Source organism: Rhipicephalus microplus, chromosome X (genome assembly GCF_043290135.1).
Source record: "Rhipicephalus microplus isolate Deutch F79 chromosome X, USDA_Rmic, whole genome shotgun sequence".
NCBI lineage: Eukaryota > Metazoa > Arthropoda > Arachnida > Ixodida > Ixodidae > Rhipicephalus > Rhipicephalus microplus.
Window position 1 is genome coordinate 389,109,169 of NC_134710.1, and position 18,363 is coordinate 389,127,531.

At 44.3% G+C, this 18,363-nt stretch overlaps 1 protein-coding gene across 3 annotated transcripts in view; it reads right to left on the minus strand.

The window, feature by feature from the left end:
- Positions 1-4,835: 4,835 nt before the first annotated feature.
- The window catches only part of LOC119161012 (Metallophosphoesterase), a 115,029-nt gene continuing 101,501 nt past the window's right edge, over positions 4,836-18,363 (minus strand). For all 3 annotated transcript variants that reach the window (XM_075880111.1, XM_037413326.2, XM_075880110.1), the window contains one exon: positions 4,836-8,778. In XM_075880111.1, the coding sequence (XP_075736226.1) occupies positions 8,576-8,778 (203 nt within the window). In that variant the 3' untranslated portion in view covers positions 4,836-8,575. The remainder of the gene's footprint in view (positions 8,779-18,363) is intronic.

The following is an 18,363-nucleotide window of genomic DNA, read 5'->3' on the forward strand; positions in this document are numbered from 1 at the left end:
CTTCGTGGCTGCGGTGGTCAATCGTAAAGGCAAATGCAAGACGAGCGTTATGGTTAAAATCCAGTACGCAGAGACGGCCGAGGAGGTGGCCATCGCCCTTGCAGTGGCCATCACTGAAGCCGAAATAGTGATCAGATACAAAACTATGCTAACGGCCGGGTGTCCCGGGAGGCGCTGCGAATATTGAAGATCAACGCGGAAAGAATATGAAACAAAAATGATATATTTGTGATATGGATACCTGCCCACATGCACTGCCCTGGCCGGCAACGAGGCTGCAGACGCGGCGGCTCGAGAGCTCACGAACTGAGCAGCTGCGCAAGCCGATGCCTCCTCTACCGAGGCCACACGCGGAAAAGTGTGGGAGTGGGAGGAACGTATGACTAGCTACAGTGAGATTACACAGCACTACAAGCTCGGTAGGCGTAAATACCCACCACCACATAGCAAATTAACTAAGAAGCAGTTGTATGGAAACAACTCCAAACAGACACTTTTCCAAATCCAGTGATCTTTTGCCTCAGTTACCCTGACCTGTATTTGAAAGATAAATGCAAAGCATGCGATTCCCGCGCAACCTTATGGGAGTGCTCGAGTCTCAATGACGCAGTCAGCAGTACAAACGAGGAGGCAGTCTCTACTTGCAGGGCGCGCTGTGAGGCGGCTCTGCTCAGCTCCGCATTAGAACAATAACTATGTGCCATCCAGCGAGCCGAGGAAGCCGCTTGAGCCCAAGGGCTCGTGGCCGATGCCTAGGCCGTGGTTCAAGCCCGCCCCCATTTATCATCGCCGGACTCTTAACAAATGTTTCTCTCTCTCTCCACATAACAGGAAGGTCTTCATGACTAGTCTCCTTCCAGAAAAAGCCGGAAATATAAAAGTAATGGTTCAGAAAACGCTTGGGAAAAGTAGAACAAAGAGGAAATGTGATGGAACACTCAATCAAGTACCATCTAGGTAAAAATACTCACACTGAAGGTCTGAAACATTCAAAATATAGTGCTTTACAAGTACAGTCTCTCAAGTGACCCGAGTTTGACAGTATGAATGTTGTCCTGCAGCATCAGTGACTTGCCTTAATGTGATGGTTAAAAACACAGAGAAGGAGATGAATGGCCAGCTGAGGAAAAAAGTCAGTACTGCAGGAAACCTCCAGGAGGCCACCTTCAAAATGTTTTAGGCTGTTTGCATTATGCAGTGTGTAACAAGGGCTTCTTCTGTTGTACACAAAATCTGCTTGGCTGTAATTTTCTGCATGCGATTCAGTAAACATACCATGTTCACAGAGAAAACAGGCAGTATAGCCTTTGTGAAGCCAGAACCACAGGCTTATCAGCCGGAGGGGGAGCCCTACTCAAAAAAGTTGGGGGTCTGAGCCCCCACTTTAGCCAAAGGCGTAGTTTTCTATCACAATAGTACTCACTCAGATATGTTTTTAAGGGAGAATGAAATTGTTATGAGGCTATGTTACAACATAGTGCAATTTTGCCAACACTTCCGCTGTGATGATTTCTCTTGAATGCTCTTTATGTGTGTGTGTGTGTGTGTATATATATATATATATATATATATATATATATATATATATATATATATATATATATATATATATTGAATTAACTTGAAGATAGCACATAAGAAAAGGATCGTATTTACTAACGTTTCGGCCGTGGCACGGCCTTCGTATATATATATATATATATATATATATATATATATATATATATATATATATATATATATATATATCGGCTGACTGGTGAGGTAGGTTTGCCCTCCCCCCCCCCCCCACTCACGAAAGAGTTGGTACGCCACTGGCCAGCACCACCTGTGATTTAACATGATGAGAAGAGCTTCTGCACTGAACTATTCTTTTATGACATTTGCATATCTTTAGACTGAGCTTCACAGAGTAGAACAGTCAGCCACAGCAGACTGCACAGAACAAGCAAGCAACTAAAAAAGTTAGAAGAAGTGTCACCATAGTTCAGCAATTTTTCCAGCCAGGTGTAGCTTCGTATAAAAACAAGAACAAAGAATGTCTACATAAAGAAAAAAGTGCAAAATGGCACTAGCTAAACAACATGCCTATACTTGGTAATGCAATGAGCACACAATCTTTGTGCACTCTTGTGGGGATTAAGAAAAAAAAAAGAGGGGGGGATCTTTGTGAAGTAACTTGAACATGGTGACATCCTGTTGTCAGTTGCTGTCACATGCCTGGTGAAACTTATGCATACATTTAGCTGTCTCAACTTCAGCCAAATGAGTGCCAGTATTCCTCCACAACCCAATAGAAGCCTAGGTCTCTTGCAATGCACCCAGAGCTGCAGGGTATGCTGGATCACTAAATAATGTAGTAGCATTATTGGTTGAAGCTAAGCAATGACGACACCCGTCTAATGGCCAGTCTGATTTCAGTAAAGTGATTGTGTGAGGGGCTCTGACTTAGTCTCAGCAACTGCAATTGACCTGCATATGCTGGGTGGAAGGGAAACTATGAAATTTTGTGAGATTGCCGTGTGCTTCTTACAAGGTGCACTGCTCCTACAAACAGTTCATCTGTGCTTGATGAGTTCAACTTGGTGCTTCTCACGCATATGTGAGACTATTTGCTCCAACTGTTAATTATGCATGAATTGCTCCACTTGTTGAGGTACATATCAATATAGCTGTGACTATGCTACATTAACTGTGGACACCAGGAATTCTCAAACACTTGACCCAATAAAGGTAGCCACACCACTTCTTAAAAAGTATCAGATAGCTTATATCTCCCCTAGAACACATGTCCTCAAACTGCCTATGGGCACATTTACTCAAAACTGTGACACAGTGCTGAAAATAATTAAATGAAAACATAAACAGCCCTTATATTACTGCGAAGTCTAAAGCTAGATCATTAACAGTCCCCCAAACAGCTGATTGGCAAAACTGGGACCAGTCTAGAGTCTACTGCTGTATATACCGTTAGCCTCAGCACCTGGTAGGCAATGTATTTTGAGAGAGTGTTCTGAATTCCCGTACACATCAGCATCTTTATAGAAGCTGTCCACGTGCTTCATTTTCGCCCAACCCCTTTGAAATATATCCCGCACACGTATTCAAAGGTATGATCTTTCAGTACTACACCAGAGTGAGAGCCCTTTACTATTCCAGTATGCCAACAGCTACTTGGGGATGGCCCATTCCATGAATGTAATTACACCCTTCTTTTTGGTGTAAGACAAGAGCTGATGACCACACTAAATGTGAGACAAAAAGAAATAAGCACTGCCAGTGGACAGACCCTTATTGGGGAGCAGGATTCCTCCAGCAAAGTGGACAACATGATGAGTGAGAACCCTGAAGGGCCAAATATGGCTCTTGCAAAGCAGCTTCATGTGGTAGGTTGAGCAGTCAAGCTTACCGTGCATGATATGATTATGCACAAATTTTTAGCACCAGATTTCCTTACTTACATAGGGCCTACCTATGACACAAGAGCGGGTGGCTGTATAATGTTTTCAGCCACATCACCCTTAATATAGTGTCACTAGTTAGCAATATAAACCTGCCATGCTACTGTGTATGGGTAGTGTCATTGCCACAGATGCTGATGAGGAGCCACACAATATTAGAAATGTGATAACAGCTGAACAGCCCAACTTTGACATGTTAGCCAAGGATTCAACCTTTACTGAAGTAAAATTCAGTATATTATAAGCTGAAGATGAATTTATCCAGCAGTCTAAGATAACAGCTAACGTCTGAGAGGTGTACAGGGAGCTGCCACATATACTGACTGATGCAGAGAGAACCCAACAATACTGATTGCCAAAACCATTGCTGTCTGAGAGCTCAGCCTGGGAGTCCCTGGTGTATTTAATTGAAAGTCTGTTGACAAAGAATTTCCCATGCATTCTCAAAAAGACCAGCCTTGCTGACATAAACTACGTTCAGGTGTGCGAGTAACGAAGGTCTGGTACATAGGTGCACAAACTACACAAAGCAACAGCATTGAAGGGGCCCTTCCACCCAAATAAAACCATTGCTACCTTTCTTTATGTGCTTATACACAATGGCTATTTGAGGCACTTCTGGCATTTAATCCAGTACCAACATAGTAGGGCTCATTGTTGAAATCAGTTCATGAACGCACTGGTGCAGACTCCGTCACCACATAGTGGCAACAGGAGGGCTTTATGAGAAGATCCCATCTGACTTAAGTACAGAACTGCCAGATGATTGATTAAAAAAATTATTCTAGGATCTTAAATTGCTTGCAGTGCAGGCAAAAAAGATCTCCAGGCCTGCGTGGAACGCACAGCATAGTCACAGTCACTCTTCGCAAGAAGAGCATCCATTCAGAGCCTTTACTAAACACTCTTTGGGCAACTGCTAGAAGCACACTTGCTAGGCACCCACTACGGCATAAATAATCATAATTTCTGTGTAGTAGCCCGGCATTCACTATGCTATCCTTCATCATTCCTCGGAGAAGCATGGTATCCGCTAAAGCACTTGCAACAAATTTAATGTGAATTTTGTGTTTCATTCAGTGGCTGACCATGATGAAGAATGACACCTGAAGTAGGTATGTGCCATAGTTCATAAGTGAAGAAGAGCAAGCTTTTGTAATGAGTTGGAGCATTCGGCGATCCACTCATAATGAGATTCGCATTGTGTGACACCTGGTTGTTTCTTTGCTGTTCTAAAACACTTTATTTTTATTACTCATATTAATGAGATTCCTTTTCTGACATCAAGCCTGCCTAAGGTAAGTTTGCCAATGAGTGTCTAGCACTGACATGGCTCAGCGGTAGAATACTGGGCTGGCACGCAGTGGACCTGGGTTCAAATCTTTGGTGTTCTTTATTTTGTTTTAGCATTTTTTTTTAATTTTGTGCGATAGTGATTACGTACAGCGGTGGTGAACAACTATGGTGCCGCGCCTGACCGGTGTTGTGATCTAACAACTTTTGCTGTAAAATGAAGACAGAAAAAAAAAAGACATTTTATGCATATAACACAATGTACCTCTTTTCTGTGTGTCCTCATAAATTTTTTTACATGTGCTATGACAGAATAGAACATAGGGCTTTTTCAACGTGCATTTAAATCTAAGAATACAGTTGTTCTTGCATTTCAGCCATATCTAAACCCAGCTGCTGTAGCCGAAAATTAAACCCACCACTTCGTGCATTGTAGTGTAATATCATAGCCACTAAGCTACTGGTGTGGGTATGATTAATGAAACCTGGAGTATGCCATTTATAATAGCTGCTTTATTTCTTTCATGCTCTTAAAAGTCGTTAAAGCATTTGAAAAGAACATTATCCTAAGTGCTGTAGGGTCACTGACGACATTACCACTCAAGTGAATATCTAGCAAATGTCTCCTACATGTGCGGTCGCAAAAATGTTCTCAATGCGTGACCGAAAGAGGGAATGCCGAAGTTCAAGTTGCAAACTACCTTTAGGGGCGAAGCACCTTAGGGCCTTAGCATGCTGGCGCGCTTCGTTTGCTGCTGTCGTGACGATTGATTTGCTTGAGCACAAGAGAGAGAGAGAGAGAGAGAGAGAACGCCTTCTCTCACCAAGACAATTCACTCTCTCTCACCACTTCCTCAGCGCTTGCCACAGAGTGAGAGTTTGCGAACAGCGTGCCTTGACTATGGCAATGCTCTCTCACTGGTGAGAGACAATGCGCTGCATAACCACTCACTGGCCACCCAGTATACAGAGGCACTGAATCTTGACATGCAATGTAGCGCCAATTGGAGATTTCTGTTACGCGTAGTTGAACAATAAATATTCGCAGCGTGCGTGTTAACTAAAAGCGGGTGGCATCCTTCAAACCTTCCCGGGCTTCTTGTTAGTGGAGCTGAAATTCTTCGCCCCTTCCCTATTTTATTTTTGTTCTGTTTTAAGCTGGAGAAGAATATAGAGACAAGACAAGCTGGAAGCTATCCAAACTGGTAATAATGATAAGCAAGTCCCATCTTCTTTCATTGTTATTATTTTGTATGCCACTTAGTAATAAATTGAGCTGTAAAATTTTATTCTCAAGTAAATGTCCCAGCTATGAACCAATTTCAACCATTTCATTTTTTGTATTTGTTATCACCCAATATGAGAATCTCACTTGAGCCATAATTAAGACAACCTTAAAAAATGTTGAAAGGCCCCTTTAAGAAGAAACTCGTATGAAATTGTACTGTATGACATCCCCTAGCAAAAATTCAGTAGCATTAACTTAAAATGCACCAAACATTCATACAGGTCATATTACATGACTGGCAGGAATTATGCATACCAGTCCAAATGTTTGATAGCAGGACTACATTCACGATTTTCATCGAGTTTCTGACATGTGAACAGACGATATAAACTATGCCGAGGTTGTCGCAGGCTATTCAGGCATGTTAGTTCACAATGTAAAGTGCATCTGCCAATTAGTATAAAAAGTATTCATGTATAGTATTCAGAATAATTCAGTGGTACTCTACTCCACTATGGGAAAATGAGATTCAGAAAAAAACTAAATATCTTGACAAAACATCAAAAACAAATTTGAGAAAGATACTCAAAGGAAACAAAGGAGTATTGACACCATTTTGCAGAGATGTGTTTACATTGTCATTCAAATATCCTGTATACAGAGGCAGCTCTAAACAAGTGTGAGGCTCAGCAAATACCAATAAGATATTTTATCTTAATATTAAAGCCATTTTTTCCATGGTGCACCTACCAACATCAACACTAGCTCGACGTCAGGTTAAAGTACTAAATCTGGTGACTTAAGACAGAAGTCTGGAGGGTTGTGTGACATCAGGCTCCTAAACTTCCAAAATGGCTACTTGTGCACAACGAAAATGTTCAAAATGGCCGCTTGTGTGTCACTAATGGGGCCACAGTGCTGAGCGGCCGTGGAAACATGACATTTTGCATGAGCCCTTGACGAGAAGCTCATACCGTGTTGTCACGTCAGGGTACAGTAGAAACCCAAACTGGCTTTTGAAAACACACTGTAATTACTTTTTCAGGGTGCATTAACTTAGCAGTAGATTTTCTAGGCTCTTGAGAGTTTGGCCTTTCATTTGAAGCAAAAAAAAAAAAACAGCAATTGAAAATTTTCATAGCTGTACCCCTTTCATAAATGCTGACTTTCAATAGATTTTTAAAAAGTTTTGCAAACTTCTTTTTCTCTCGATAGCACATGATTTAGCAGAGGACAAAGAAAGAAAGAAAATAAAGATAAAAAAAAGCAGAGATGTGGAGAGGAGAAAATTGTGATTGAAGGTGCCTCCTTCTTCAGCAATCCAAACTCCATGCAACAAATTGGGCTGCATAGATCAGTGTGCATAATCTTCTGTTGTTTACTACTACCAGTAAATTAATGGTGCTAAAATGACAGGCATACTGACAGGGCCAGCCTTGTGAGAGTGCCAGGATCGAATAGTGCAGAGAAATGAAAACCGAGGCTCATGCATACCTCTAGCTGTTACCATATTTTGTCAGTGACTTTATCGAATTCTGTTCAGTATTTCTGTTTTTCAGAAAAGCTCTGTTACTGACATGGTTTCAGCTTTATTGAGCATTCAGCTACCATTTATTCTCAAACTAACATTTCCCTCTAGTATTTCTCTGCATAGAAAATGCAACACTATTGCAGTTTCGCAGCTTCCCTCCTTGGAGAAGATCAGGAGCATATAGTGCTTCTAGAAGTAAAGAAATGGGAGAGCCTGGACACTGCAACTTGAGAAGCATCGATAAAGGAAAATCGCTAAATTAAATGCTCAGGTTTTACGTGCCAATACTACAATACGAGATGTGATTATCAGGCATACTATAGTGGGCTAATAGATTCATTTTGACCACCTGTAGTTTTTTTTTGCCTTTCACCTAAATATAAGTACATGGGTATATTTGCATTTCTATCCCACTGAAATGCAGCCACCATGGCCGATTTACACTAAAATCTTGACCTAAGGAGTGCGTCAAAAAACAGCAAAACAACAAAAAACCTACAAACTACAGCAAAAAAAATGCCTTTTAACAGAAGGCACACACTAGGCACATAGCAGGGGCTTTCTTCTGGATTAAAAGGTTACCAATCAACTGACTTGTGGGTCTTAAAAAGTGCATAAGTGATGCAGAGGTTACAAGGAAAACTACTTGGTTGGTCTGTTAATGGGGTTTAGTGCTCCAAAGCAACTTTGGCTATCAGAGACACCAATGAGAAATACTATGTGTAAATCTTCAGATTAGTTTGACCACTTGGGATTCTTCTCAATAGGTACCCCCAAGCGAGACACAAGAGCATTTTTTTCATTTTCCTCCAACTAAAATTTAGCCATGATGGCCCTAAACAAATTGGAAATTTTGTGGTCAGCAGAACAATGCAGCAGCCATAGTGAAGTGGGCCTAGGGCCCACTGCACTGCGGCTAGGAGAAGTGGCTCGAGAGGTATATGTTACTCTATCACATTAAAAGGAATCATCACCAGCTCCTCAGTGCACTGAACTATGGGGACCATTACACCTGAGGCCTGTCTATGTGACTGGCAAGCACACACATATGCATGTGCACCATCAACGAAGAAGTGGCAGAAGACTGCCACCATAGAACCGTGAAGGCTTCCCTGGGCAAAAATGGTGCCGTACTGAGATACACAGCTGCCACACTGCAGGAAGGCAGAGGACGGTACAGACGAACAGCACAACCAGGTAGCCAGCCAGGTAGAGCAGCCGGTCTGGGGACCACAGCACGCCATACGTCAGCAAGCGATCGGGATCTGTCATTGAACGAGCAAGTGGGACAAGGCTTAATAAGTGAATGAAATTGTGCATAGCTGTTAAGCGGTGCACAATTGAGCATAGCTGTTTTGCTATGCTCGTGTGTACTGACGCGTTCCCATAAAAATCACTGGCAAATGTTCTGAACTATCATTAATTTTATTTACATAGAGGTATAGAGAAAAACAAGAAGGACTAAGATAAAAGAATGTGCTTAAAATTAATATACAATAATGAAGAAAATAGAAGACAGCACTCGAAAGACATAATTGAGTAAAGAGTATGAAAACAAAGATCAACAAACAAAGAAGTAAGAAAATGGGCACAAGAGGTGACGTGGCCGGACGAGATTACATAGAAGACGCCGGCGCCTTTAGATCGAGGAGAGACCGAACGGGCGGTTGCAGCCGTATAGGTACAGTCACTGCGGGGACATGACATTGCCATGACGCGATACTGCTGGGACTGGTCGGTGCAGTGGACGGCTATGCACTTGTGGCACGATGAACTTCCCCAACACAACGAGACTTAATGGCTCGATAGCGGAGCCGCCACCATGTGAGGCCATGCACCAGCACTGTAAATATGATTCACTAGTTTGGGTATATAGTATTGTGTAAGGAACCGAAATAGCTTATTTTGCACGTATTCTGCTACTTGGAAGTTTGATATTTGGGTTCAATTATGAAGATTTTCCTGCTCCCCTTCACTACTATGTCGTATTTTATGACAGAGAAATGAATAGCATTTTGTCTGAAGAGCGAGCTGGCGCTCGCAAAAGTTCCGAACTCCAGGCTGAGTGCAGCAATATGCATGGCAGTGCAAGTTCAGTGGGTTAAGAGAAAAGAAAAAGAAGTGCTTATTATTAATGACAAGCAAGGCACCCTGATATTCACCACTTCAGACATGGACACTGTCGGAAGGTGAGCAAGATGAAGTCTACAGAGATTGAAGGCAAGAACTACAACGTCACGGCATACCTCGTGCCGCACAATGATAATGGGCAGGGAGTAGTTTGCGGCATCAACCCGAGATTGACAACAGAGGAACTGACAAAGGCTTTCGGTAACCCAAAAAACCCACCGATACTTGGCATTAGGAAGCAGGGCAACTCCAGTTTGGCAGTCATCACCATTAAAAATGAGACCGAGCGCACGTAGATGCAGTTACGGCGTACCTCTGAAGTACTTGCTCTACAAGAAATGGTACAAGGTGTGTGCTACCGATGTGGCGAGCTAGGACACAGATCAGACATGTGTATCAGCAACCAAGTTCACTGCCGGGGATGCAGAATGACAGCTTTACCCGAGGAACATGCATGCTAGCCCAAGTGTAAGCTGTGTGGCAAGATGAAGGTAAGCAAGATGAAGTCTACAGAGATCGAAGGCAAGAACTATAACGTCACGGCATACCTCGTGCCACACAATGATAATGGGCAGGGAGTAGTTTGCGGCATCAACCCGAGATTGACAACAGAGGAACTGACAAAGGCTTTCGGTAACCCAAGAAACCCACCGATACTTGGCATTAGGAAGTAGGGCAACTCCAGTTTGGCAGTCATCACCATTAAAAATGAGACCGAGCGCACGTAGATGCAGTTACGGCGTACCTCTAAAGTACTTGCTCTACATGAAATGGTACGAGGTGTGTGCTACCGATGTGGCGAGCTAGAACACAGATCAGACGTGTATCAGCAACCAAGTTCACTGCCGGGGATGCAGAATGACAGCTTTACCTGAGGACCACGCATGCGAGCCCAAGTGTAAGCTGTGTGGCAAAGGTCATCTGACAGTGGACCAGAAATGCAAGGAAGTTTTCAGGACCCCTTATACAATAAAGAAGTGGCAATGGGAGGCCTGGCGGCAAATGAAGGAAGAAGAGCAGAATGCGAAAGACGCCGAAGAACAAACAAGCAGACAGGAAGAAATTCAAGAAAGATCTAGGAGCCGGTCGAAGCACAGGAGTGGATTGAGAGGGAGGGCAGCTTCTTTCCCAAGACTATCGAAAAGATGGGAAGAAAAGCCGCCACTGATGACCGGTCTAGTGACTGACTTCCACCAGTGCTGTCCTCAACAGTGCGAGACCCACGTCGCCGAACCATAGGGTGGGTTGGGGGAGAAGGCCTCCTAGGGTAAATGCAATGAAGAAATGTTTATGATTAGGAAAGAGATTGGCAGCTAGCAGTGATGAGTAGGCAAATTGAGGAGCTTCAAATAGCTATTGAGTCATCTAACGCAGCACCAGTTTCCCAACCACAATTGTTGCAGAAACCAAATGTACAAAGGTCGCAGGAGCAAACCACTACTCCGCCTCCAGCTAAAAAGAGGGCAACAGAGGCGCAAATGCCTAAAATATACAAGAATGTAGAAATAGTGATAGAAAAAAAAAAATTGCAAAACCGAAGGCAAACTTTGTAGTCAAATCTACCCAGGATCGTGAATGGCGTAAGGCCTTCGAGAAACGAATGTTGGAGATGTTCCGAAATCTAACACGGTAGTTGCATCAGCGAGATAATCTGACGGAGTGGCTGCATCAGCAGGATAATAAATTGACCAAAGAACTTAAATAGAATTTTTGAAGAGGGACCATGTGTATGAGCGGCTCACCCAACAACTATTAGACAGGCCGATCAATAACCTAAGTGGCAATCATGGCTCACAGACCCAGTAAAAACAACATTTGGCAATAGAAGTGAAGAGGCTTCACACGCAAGCGTGCGGTCCTGCAGAAATTTCCGAGAAAAGGGGATCGACTGAAGGTAATAGAAATACCGGAATTTCGGAGAAAGGAGACATTACTGGGCTAAAAATCCTACGTAAGCAAAGGCGTAAGTACGCAGGTGGCCACCCTGTTCTACGGTGGTGCAGCATGACATTGGGAATGCACAGATCGATTGTGTTCTCGGAGAACTTATACCACACAAACACAAAAAAAAAACCGCCAGCTTGGTTGTATTGAATATATACTGCTCTCCCAGACAAAGGCGATGCAATTTTGGGGATTTCTTTGCTTCAACGCTCACCAAAAGACATGGAGATATAAGCAAGCATCTATTAGGGCAGGAAATTGTGGGACGACATAGAAACTCATAAATATAGATCTAATAACCGACCTGATCCAGCCCACGAGGAAGAGAGAGTGTCACAGTGACACATCACCCGACCTCACTTTGACAGGGAGTGGGACTAGTACCATGTGGTGCAACGCAAACGAGGACTTAGGCCACAATCACAAGATAATAGAAGTGGTGGTAGAGGGAGGCCTGGTAACACCTCGGAAACGGAGAGTAGAGGATCACTTTCACTACAAGAACTTTTTCAGAGACCTCAGGGACGACCCGGCTCCCATTCCTGACATTGCCGAGTGCTGTGATGAGGTGATATGAACTGTTGAAGGAGTTTTGAAACACTTTTTCAAATAACCACAGAATGAATTCACTGGAAAAGCTTATTGCCTCATGAATTAAATGCCACAAAAATTTTAAGAATTCGTTCAGTACGAGCGTAATTATAAAAATTTTTCGCATGCTGCAATCGCATTCTCTCTTCTCTCGTCCCGGCGAAAGCGCTGGAGGCTAAGCAAGGAGGGATGGCAGGGGCAAAGAAAACACGTCAGAAATACATCAGAAAATACGTGGCTTTTTCTGTGTGATCGCATGCGCATGAGTGGATAAATCGCGGCCTCTCGTGGTGATCCCTGTAACGACCGAGCGCGCCATGTTTAAATCAGCCACTGGCTAATAGATGGTCTTCTAACGCCCGATTTTTGAGCGTCTTTCATCATTTCTCGAGAGAAAAGAAAGCGATTTTTTTATCCGAATTTGATAATTTATTGTAAATTCCAGGCCACATGCTCCGCTGTAATAGCTCACGTGGTCTCACGAGCCTCTACTACTGATCGGCAAGGTTTTCTGACCATGCTCAAAAAGTGTTGCAGGGCCCCTTTAAGGAAGTTGCCGAAGTGGTGGAAACCGAAAAGGACAATGAAGTGGTTGACGGGAGATTAGTAAATCTCTGGAGGAAAAAGAAAGGGTTAGAGAACAGACTTCGACAGACGAGATGGGATCGGAATATCGGGACACAGATAGCGCCTTTAACATTTTCGTGACCGTGCCTATCCCCATCAATAGTACATCGTTGATATTTACCAACTTGAAAATGTGCCCCATTTCAAACACTTCTGGACACCTTGCACCATCTGACGTGTAAAAGGAGAAGTATTCTATCAGTTTTAATTTTGTGTTTCTCTTTTTTCAACCGCATAAAGATATTAAAGTGCCTTTCTATACACGCCGGTGAGTGTGTATAGTTTCAACGATGGCGTTGACGTGGCGCGCAGCAGCTTCACGAAAACGCTGAATTTCGGCGGATTCTCGAGCACCTGGCTGGAATCTTTAAATGATAACAGCACAGACTCGGGAAACGACATTGACACTTCTAATTTCAGCACGAACGACGAGAGTTCGTCAAACCACCTCGGAACATCAGTGGTCATCTGCCGGTCAGTTTAGCTTTGTACTTGGGCCGCGTTATGACTGGTGAGCATTGGTGTAAGTTGATCCGATGCACTCTCAAGGTTAGGGCTCTTATCTGCTGGGTGTTCACATCCTTCGGACGGGACCCCTTGCCAGCCGCAGCGCAGAAAGTGCAGTTTCATGCACGGAGACAGCTTGGAGTGAAGCTTAGAACTGCGCCCCGTGGTGTTGTGCGACGCTTCATGAGGTGTTGACTTTGTTTTTTACTGCTCAAATTATTGAACAGAACAGAAAGGAAATGTTTTCTGTGAAATATGCGCAGCAAACATGCTTTTTACTGCATCATGAAAGCACTTCCCCTGGTGGCATGAAAGACACCACATGTAATGTTATTTTATGTACACAAAAACTTCCGCATTTAGAGCACTTATATTTTCAGGATAATTGTGCGAGTCCTTTGTGCTTCAAATGTATATTTCGATTTTTTATATGCTCACCCTGTTTAGAGCAGTGTTGATGGTTTTATGAAATTTCTTTGTTCAGGTTAAAATTTTTTGGTTTGATTACTTTTTTTGTACTATTAATAAATTTGTGATTTTAAACTGACTTCGTTGAAGGATAACTCTTTGCTGTACAATATTTTCCCCTAGCCCTCGTCGAGGAAACTAACAGCAGCGACCTTTGGGAGGAAGGTTGCCGCCCGTTGAGATGCTAACACACCTCCAACATCACCACGACGCGATATGATGGATGATACCACAGATTGTACGACGGACGATACCAAGGACGATACAACGCCACCGGCATCAACGGAAATCGTAAGCACCAATCTAGACATTCGTATAGATGGATGCCCAGTAACAGCACTAGTGATATTGGCGCAGACTTCTCTGTTATCAGCCGTAAACTCGCCGACTGCCTAAAAAAAGTAAGAAAAACATGGACGGGCCCGAACATAAGAACCGAAAGGGGGTCAATTAGTGACGACGATGGGCAAATGTCTCGCTCGAATTAATATCGGCAGTTAAGATTTCGTCGCTACTTTCGTAATTTTATTGGAGTACTGCAAAGACCTGATTTTGGGCATGGACTTCCTGCGTGAATATGGCGCCATTATTCCTGAGAGATAACATTCCTGAGAGATCTGTTACGTTTTGGATGGCCCCAGGTGAAGTTCCTGAGAGATCTGTTACGTTTTGGATGGCCCCAGGTGAAGTTTCGGATGGGCCCTGTACAGACCAGCGACGTAAACCTTTGCGCGTCTTCGACGACGACGTGACCATCCCGCCGCAGTCGAGTGCACTTGTGCTTGCGACATGTGACATGTCGAGCAATTCTGAAAACGCTGCCTAGCTAATTCCAACACTGTTATTCAGCCATGGTTTATGTATCGCAAAAGGCGTCGTGAGCATAAAATGCGGACACACACACGTCCATGTTACGAACTTCAGCTCTGAACGCCGACATTTGACGAGGAACATGGCAGTCGCGTACATGAAAGAGCTCGCCGAGATGACAGACTGCCTAACTCATGAGAAAGATAATTCAACTGATCTGCACCCCGTACCTCTATCTGTTGATATTGGCCCAAGATTGCTGCTGGCGCAGAAGCAAAGTATCCTGCAGCTTATTAACCAGTTTGAAGATTGTTTCTCTTCGACGTCCAGGGTCTGTCAAACGCCACTGACGAAACATAGAATTATAACGGATGACATGACTAGACCCATCAGACAAAACCCGTACCGGGTAGTTCCACAGGAACGTGAAGCCATCGAAAACCAGGTGCGACAGATGCTTGAAGATGACATTATTCAGCCGTCAAAAAGCCCTTGGGCTTCGCCGGTTGTATTAGTGAAGAAAAAAACGGCATCTTACGTTTCTGAGTGGATTACTGGAAGCTAAATCAGGTGACAAAAAAGACGTCTATCCACTTCTGCGTATCGACGATTCACTCGATCAAGTATGGCATGCGCGTTATTTCTCGTCGATGGATCTAAGGAGTGGGTATTGGTAGATAGAAGTCAATGAAAAAGACCGGGAGAAAACAGCTTTAGTGACACCTGATGGCCTTTTTGAATTTAAAGTGCTTCCATTTGGCTTGTGCTCAGCACTGGCAACGTTCCAGCGGCTAATGGATACCGTACTATCAGGCCTCAAGTGGCAGACGTGCTTAGTGTATTTGGATGACATCATCGTACTTTCTGCCACATTCGACGAACACGTCAGGCCACTGCACTCAGTATTTCAAGCTATCCGTTTCGCCGGACTAACACTTAAGCCAGAAAGATGCCACTTCAGCTTCGAAGAGCTTCTGTTCCTGGGGCATCTTGTCTGCAGTGAAGGTGTGTGGCCCGAACCTGAAAAAATAGCTGCCGTTATGAATTTTCCAGCACCAACTGACAAAAAGGCGGTCAGACGGTCTTTAGGACTGTGTGCGTACCACCGACGCTTCATTGAGAAATCGCGTATTGCCTCGCCGTTGACCCGCCTTACCAGAGAAGACGTCGCATTCGTATGGAATAAAGAACAGCAAAAATCATTCGACGAGCTGTGGCAACACCTTCAGAAGCCACCAGTCCTCGCGCACTTTGATGATGACGCCCCAACAGTGCACACCGACGCTAGCAATGTCAGCTTAGGAGCTGTACTCGTGCAGTGGCAGGATAGCGCTGAAAGATTATTTGCTTACACGAGCAGAACTCTTTCACGTGCGGAAGAAAATTATTTCACAACGGAAAAAAGAGTGCCTTGCGGTAGTGTGGGCCGTTATGAAATTCTGCGCATATCCGTATGGTCGTCCTTTTAATGTTGTCAGCGACCATCACTCCCTCTGCTGGCTGACAAATTTAAAAGCCCCTTTAGAACGGTTGGCGCACTGGAGCCTGAAGCTTCAAGAATTTAATATGACGGTAGTCTACAGATTGGGGAAGCAACATTGAGACGCCGATTGCCTTTCTCGTGTGCCATACGAACCTGCAATGGCAGAAGATGATACATTTTTGTCGGAGTTGTAAATATGGCTAATGTCGCACAGCTGCAACGAGACGACCCGGAACTAGAACCCATATTTCGTTTTTTGGAGGGTCACACTTTAGCTGATTGATTGATTGATGTGTGGGGTTTAACGTCCTAAACTCATCATATGATTATGAGAGACGCCGTAGTGGAGGACTCCGGCAATTTCGACCACCTGGGGTTCTTTAACGTGCACCCAAATCTGAGCACACGGGCCTACAACATTTCCGCCTTCATCGGAAATGCAGTTGCCGCAGCCGGAATTTGATCCCGCGACCTGCTGGTCAGCAGCTGAGTACCTTAGCCACTAGACCACCGCGGCAGGGCGACACTTCAGCTGTACCTAGACTGTTTGCGAGAGGGCTTTCGTCATTTTACTTGCGCAACGACGTCCTGTATAAGATGAACCTCACGTCACACGGAAACGACTACTTACTCGTGCCAACATCTCTAAGGAGTGAAGTATTAGAGGCATGCCTCAATGAACCAACATCCGGCCACTTGGGTTACACTCGTACACTGTGCAGAGTGAGGCATAAATACTACTGGCCAAGACTGACGGCGACTGTTCAACACTATGTTCGGATGTACCTTGATTTCCAGCGCAGAAAAGCAGGCCTCCTACATCCTATTGACGTGCCTGTTACTCCATTCGCTCAAGTCGGAATGGATATTTTGAGCCCATTTCCCACCTCATCGGCAGATCGCAGATAGATTATAGTAGCCACCGACTACCTCACTCGTTACGCCGAAACCAAGGCTCTGGAGAGGGGCACGGCAAGTGAAACAGCCTGATTTTTTGTACAGAATGTGGTGCTGAGGCATGGCACTCCGTTAGTGATAATAACTGACAGGAGAACTGCATTTGCAGCCGGACAATTACAGACAATTTTAAGACTTAGTGGAACATCCCACCGGCGAACAACGGCGTATCATCCGCAAGCGAATGGTCTTACGGAGCGTCTCAATAAGACACTTGCGGATATGTTCTGCATGTAAGTCGATGTGGAGCATAAAAATTGGGACGAGATCTTGCCGTATGTCACGCTCGCCTATAACACGGATCATCAAGAAACAACAAGAACAACGCCATTCCGCCTTCTTCATTGTCCTGAAGTCACCACTATGCTGCATGCTATGCTGCCGCACGTGTGCGAAGACGTAAAAATGGATGCCAATTATATCACCCAGCTTGCCAAAGAAGCCCGACAACTTGCACGCCTACGTATTAGTCGCCAGCAGGACTACGATTCAAGATGGTACAACCTTCGTTACCGACTAGTCTCATACGAGCCAGGAGAGAAAGTTTGGATATGGACTCCTATTTGATGCCGTGGCCTATCATGAAAACTGTTAAGACGGTACTTCAGGGCAGTGAAAAGCCAATTGAAACCTCCCCGCAAAATGCCACTGGTAATATCGTAGAGTACCTAGGATCTGAAGGACTTAAATCGGCCAAAAAGTCAGAATTACTGTTCCTTATGCCCCCCAGAAAACGGTGCTCCCACAAAAAGCCTGAAGTGGACATCCACTTGTACGCTAATGGCACAGAGATCCCCATGGTCAACAGTATCAGAGTCCTAATACAGGTGAACGACAAGAATCATGAATAGCTTGCCACGGTAGAAGCCAGTTCAAACCAGACATGTTGTCTCATGAGACGAATAACCAACAGGCATGCCAGGATGAAGGAGGTGAACCTTCTTGGACTCGCGCAAACCTTCATAATGAGTAGGATAGTGTATGTGGCACCTTATCTCAAATTAAAACAAGTGGAGAGGAACAAGCTCGATACCATTCTCGATAACAAGCTCGATAACAAGTCGCGCTCGGACTTTCCCCGAACATGTCCACTGACAGACTTGTGTAGTGAGGGGTATCGAACACACTCAATGAGTTGATTGAGGCTACTGTTACTACACAGCGTCAAATGCTACTTGGATATAAAATGGGGGGAGCAATATTAAAGAGCTTGGGCTACGAGCCCAATCGTGAGCCAGTGCGCTCAAAAGACATACCAGTACAGATCAGGGACAAAATAAAGATACCTCCGCTACCCGGAAACATGAACCCTGCCTTTTACGAAGGCAGACGT